The sequence below is a fragment of the Leucopleurus acutus genome (assembly GCF_964270905.1).
Source record: "Leucopleurus acutus genome assembly, chromosome: 19".
Lineage (NCBI taxonomy): Eukaryota > Metazoa > Chordata > Mammalia > Artiodactyla > Delphinidae > Leucopleurus > Leucopleurus acutus.
This window is the reverse complement of record NC_139161.1, coordinates 26016041-26021777: the sequence shown is the minus strand read 5'-3', so window position 1 is coordinate 26021777 and position 5737 is coordinate 26016041. Positions and strand designations below refer to the sequence as shown.

Below are 5737 nucleotides of genomic sequence, written 5' to 3'. Positions count from 1 at the left end.
AGAGGACTCCCCTCCCGGAAGGTCTGGGGCTAGACCTTGGGCGGAAGTGGCTCCGGGGGGCGGAGCTTGGCGGCAGTGAGAGTTTGGGAGTTTTTATCGTCTTGCAGTGCGTCGTTTTTTTATTTGTTCTTTAAAAAAGTATTTATCAAGATCCTCTTAAGCCGGGCACTGTTCTACACTTTTAGGGATAGTTTGGTAAACAACACCCCAGGAATCTCACCTCGGGAAACATATTTTAGTGGGGATGGAAGATGTTAACAAATAAGCAGAATAATTCCTGAAAAAGTGCTGTGAAACAAAACAGTGTAATTGATAGAGAAAGGGAGAGGAGCCACTTTTAGGTAGGTTAGTTAGGTTCATTCTGATGAAGTGATATTTGATCTAAGAGGAGGCAGCCTTTCCCAGATATGGGAAACAGCATTCCAGACACAGGAAACATTGTCTGAAGAAGGAAAAAGTTTTGGAACATTGAGAAAATGGAAGGCCAGGGTGACTGGAGCCAAGTTGCAGTGAGGGAGTGGTACAGATAGGGTTGAAGGGACAAATGAAAATCAGATCTCATAGACTTTTTTTTTTTTTGCGGTACGCGGGCCTCTCACTGTTGTGGCCTCTCCCGTTGCGGAGCACAGGCTCCGGACGCGCAGGCTCAGCGGCCATGGCTCACGGGCCCAGCCGCTCCGCGGCATGTGGGCAGACCGGGGCACGAACCCGTGTCCCCTGCATCGGCAGGCAGACTCTCAACCACTGCGCCACCAGGGAAGCCCTCATAGACTTTTATAACAGGGTCATGGTAAGGAATTTGGATTTTAATCTAAGCGTGCTAGGAAGCTATTCAAATTTTTTTTACTGAGAGTGCAACATGGCTTAGTTTATTACATTTTGTATTTATTTTCTTCATTGTATTTGTACTGTACAAAATTATTTACTTATGAGTTGCCTCCCCCTTCTAGAATGAAGTCTAGGAGCACAGAGATCTAATTTGCTTCACTGCTGTATCCCCAGTTCCTGTGTGCTCTCAATAAATATTTGATCAATGAATGAGTGAATGCTTTGTAAAAGATTACTCTGGCTATTTGGAGGATGGACCATAGAAAGGGTAAGAGTGGAAACAGTTCAATCAAAGTAGAAATGATGATGGTGGCTGGGATTAGGGTGGTATCTGTGCTGATGGAGTTAAATGGATAGATTTGGGGTATATTTTGGAGGTAGGTCTAAATTCACCTGATGAATTTCATGTGGAGGTGAAGGAAAGGGAGGAAATACTCCTAGGTTTTTTGTTTGAAATCCGGGGTAGGTGGCATGCCATTTACTGAGCTAGGAAAAACTGAAAGAACAGCTTTTTTGTGTGTGAGGTTGAGGCATGGGGGGTGGAATCAGTTTTTATGTTTTGGGCATGTTAAGTTGACCTTAAGTGGAGATGTCCAGGTGGGTAGTTGATTCCATGAATCTGAAGCTCAGGGGAAACGGTCAGGGCTAGAAAAATAATTTAGGAGTCATCAACATATAAATGGTACAATGGAATCATACCAAACAAGCATTTAACTTATTAAAATTGAGTTATACATATTCAGCCAGAGAGTGTGAGAAATACTTTAAATTGTGATTCCTTTACACTCAAGTAAAGTAAGTGTGGAGTGAGGATGAGATGAGAGATGTGAGTCTGCTGTACCCTCAGATGGAGTCAGTCCCCAATTCTCTCATTGTGGGAGCAGCTTGCAGTTCCAATTGTGTCTGCTCTTTAAAAATAAGTATTTTTCATGAAATGTGGCTCCTGAATGAAAGCCCCAAGTACTTTTTCATCTATTGCTCAATAAAAACAATTTATCTCAACATGGCAAGGGAAAAAAAATCAACTGAGTTTTTTAGGAAATGGAGTGTTGGTCTTCAGTTTGGCGCATAAGTATGGCCACAATCATGTGTAAAATCAACATGTATGAAACCACAACTTCTGTAATTTATAAGTGATTTAAGTAGTTTCCAAGAGTAATTACACGTCATGAGTTTTTTTTTTTTTCTTTATGAGCCGACTTTAGAACCCAATCCCTATGTAAGTGGTGACAAACCCATATCTAAAAGCACGGTCATAAATGTGATCACTTAGAGACATTGTGTGACTAGGGAAGAGAAGGGGACCCAGAACTGACCTTTAGAGCACACCAGCATTTAGAGATTGGGTAGAGGAGGATATAACTATAAAACAAAAGTTTGAGAAGCAGTCAGTGAGGTAGGAAGACGAGGAATGTGGTGTCCTGGCAGCCAGAGGAAAGTTTTAAAAAGAAGGTAGTGATCAGATGTTTCAAAGGCTGTTGAGAGGCTGAGCACGAAGAAAAAAGATCACTGAATTTGGCAACATTGGAGGTCACTAGTGACCTAATATCAGTTTCAGTGGCATGGTGGCTGGAGATGATTGAGCGCTAGAGGTGGAGAAAGGGAGACTGTGATGAAGCCAACTCTTTTTTTTTTAATAAATTTATTTTTGGCGGTGTTGGGTCTTTGTTGCTGCACGCTCTTTGTTGCGGTGCACATGCTTCTCAATGCAGTGGCTTCTCTTGTTGCAGAGCATGGGCTCTAGGTGCACTGGCTTCAGTATTTGTGGCTCGTGGGCTCTAGAGTGCAGGCTCAGTAGTTGTGGCGCACGGGCCACAACTTGTTGCTCCACAGCATGTGGGATCTTCCGGGACCAGGGCCCAAACCTGTGTCCCCTGCATTGGCAGGCGGATTCTCAACCACTGCGCCATCAGGGAAGTCCCTGAATCCACCTCTTTCCAAAGGTTTAACTGAGAAGGAAAGCAGAGAAGTAGAGTAGTAACTAGAGGCAGATGTGGGTTCAAAGGTGAGTTTTGCTTTTTTTTGGTATAAACCTGGAGCAAGTTTTCACAAACTCCATCTTTTGGTTTGTGCCTTTTTCATACTTTATTACATTGTTTTTTTAAAAATCACAACAGCAGTATCAAAGACAACCTATGTACAAACATTTTACAAAAGAAATATTGCTAGTATCAGCTGTAATAAGGGCAAGCTGAAGAATAGATGCTGAGTTTCTGGGCCAAAGTCTGCCCTCAAAGACATCTAAAATGTGTTCAGGCAGCTGAAACAGGCTTCTTTCTGATGACAAGCATGTGTGGTCGGTAATATTAATACAAACGATGGTAAATGAGGATACTACTGGGCCCAAGTAGCGAACTCCTCATCAGGAAGGCCACCATACAAGTGGAGCTAATCCAATAACCTAAACCCAAGACAGTAAAAGCGCTGTTTCCCATCTGAACGCATTTAAGCCTTCAGCAATGATTGCGTCACGTGTAAACGATGCTGGGTTGTCATACAGACACTTGATTCTTATACATAACCCTATGCCAAACTTCCCTTAACTCTCGAGTCAGGTTTCTGGTTGGACCGAAAGGGGAGGAATTTTAGAAATGCTTCCTTCAGGACAGAAGTCAGAAAGAGAGGTGATCCTGAGAACAGGATCTATTAAATTTGGTGGCAGCGGGGGGAGGCAGGAATTTGGGAGGAGGAATGACTCCTTGGGGCCAAGAATGAAGCAGCGTGACTCACTTGGGTCTGGGACCTTGCTGAAATCTGATTCCCACCCCACCCCAGCCCCGCCGGTATCTACAAGCTCGGTTCCTTTCTCATCTCCCCCAGTTCCTTCATCTCCACCTTCTTGTACTTCCCCGACTTCCTCCGGTTGGTGATCACCAGGACGGTCACGCCGGCGACCAGGGCCACCACGACCACCGCGATGACGGCGATGAGGCCGCTGGTGAGGCGCTTCATGGAGAACTGGGGGGACTTCTCATCCAGGAGGTAGATGAGCGTCCGCTCCAAAAGCAGGGGCTCTCCGCGCACGCGCACGTCGAGGCCGCGGTGGCCGGTGAACAGCGACTCGCCCTTGACGTCCCTCTCGAAGCAGTAGGTGGCGTCGGCGATGTCAGCGGCCTCGGCGATGTCCACGTCGCCGGCGACCTTCTGCGACGTGTTCTGCTGCAGCTCGATCTGGATGGTGGGGTGCTCGTAGTGCACGGCCGCCACGAACTTGGGGTGCAGCGGGTCGCGCTCCCGTAAAAGCCGCCGCAGCTCGGCCTCCAGGTCCGAGGGGTTGGAGGCGCGGGCGGCCGGGCGGTGGCGCAGGTCGATGAGGATGGGGTGGGTGCGCACCAGCTCGTCGCAGCGCAGGCTCAGGTCGACCGTGCCGGTGCGACGCATGCCCACCGAGTTCACGCACCACCACACGGACGTCTGGTTGCACTAGCGCGCCTTGAAGCGGCCCTGCTGGTCGCAGTCCGGGTCGTACAGGCCGTCGTTGTCCAGGAGCGCGTGCTCGCTCGGCCGTACCAGGGCGCGGACGCTCTTCCGGGCGCTCACGCGCGCCTTGAGCAGCAGGCACTTGGATGTGAGCGTGGAGCAGTCGACCTCCAGGCCCGAACCGAGCACGCGGCACAGGCAGCGGCCCCCTGGGCCGCTCCGGTCGCACAGGGTCATCTTGCTGGTGGGGCACGTGCACTTGTCCTGCGCGGCCGCTTGATCGATCACCGCCGCCAGTAGTAGGAGCGGCGGCAGCAGCAGCGACGGCGAAAGCAGCGCGAGGCCCGGACCCTGGGCCATGGTGGGGCGGGGCGGAGGAGTGCGGAAGGGGCGCGGGCTGGCGAGCGCTGGGGCCTCTTCCGAGCTCGGGCTCCGCTGTCTGAGAAGGTCTCCAGGTGTCTGGGGTTTTGCTTTTTGTTTTTGATGTTTTTAAGGATGGGTGCTAGGGAATATTTGTAAATTGCAAGGAATGGTCCAGTGAAAAGATGGAAATTGTTGATGTAACAGAGAAGGGAGAAAATAATGGGATGGGCGTGAGATGAGATTTTGTCAGGGAGTGTTGGAGGGCTGAGGAGGGAAGAAATTATATGAAATAACATCCTCAAAGAGTGGGAAAATGAACTTACTGGGAAAAAGCAATAATACCGATGGGCAGTGAATGCTCATTTGAGTTGGAAACAATGAATTAAAAAAGAGACTAATCAGCATGATTCAGCTACTTAGATAAGGGTGTGAAGAAGTTGTATTGCTGGATTTAGCCGGGGTTAAAGTATTTTCAGGTAAATATGATAGAGGATTATGGCAGAACTCCTTGTGCGCCCTCTCCCTCCTCAAAAAGGTCCCCTGGGATTGATAGTTCAACAGAGATTTGACCTCCTGAAACCCAAGAAGAAAGGGGAAAATCGCTGGGAATGGCAATCTTATTCAGAATAATACTCTGGGTTAGATTAATAATCCAACTTGCTTCCCTTCTTTCAGAGGAAGGAATTGTATGGAGTATTGAATATGTGCTCTATTTTACTTTCATAAGCATATAGTTAGAGTAAAACGAGTCTGAGTTTAAATTCCTCCCAGCCTCTCCACCTGCCAGCTGTGACCTGGTCAAATTAACCTCTCTTGGTCTAATTTCCTCATTTGTAAAGTGAGGATTATGATACCTACAGCAGGATGGTTATCAGCGTTAAGCTGAGCTCATAGGGCAATGGTGTATAATGGAAAAAGCATGGGTTTTGGGTGTCAGAAAGACTTATGTGTGAATCCAGTTGTATTATTTAATAATTTGACCATTGTAGGCAGGTTATTTCACTGTTCTGTGCCTCAATTTCCTCACTGGTAAAATGGGGATTATAGCATTATAATATCCTATAATCCTACCTTGAAGGCTAGGAGTAACACTGGTTCCCCACACAGAGATCAAAATGGTGGGAAT

At 47.6% G+C, this 5737-nt stretch overlaps 1 protein-coding gene across 1 annotated transcript; it reads right to left on the bottom strand.

The window, feature by feature from the left end:
• Window positions 1–3615: 3615 nt before the first annotated feature.
• Window positions 3616–4608, bottom strand: LOC309975166 (tumor-associated calcium signal transducer 2-like; the record flags this gene model as incomplete). Its single annotated transcript, XM_082860116.1, is given in 2 exon segments — window positions 3616–4251; window positions 4255–4608. Coding segments are annotated over 2 exon segments (990 nt in total).
• Between the last annotated feature and the right edge of the window lie 1129 nt (window positions 4609–5737).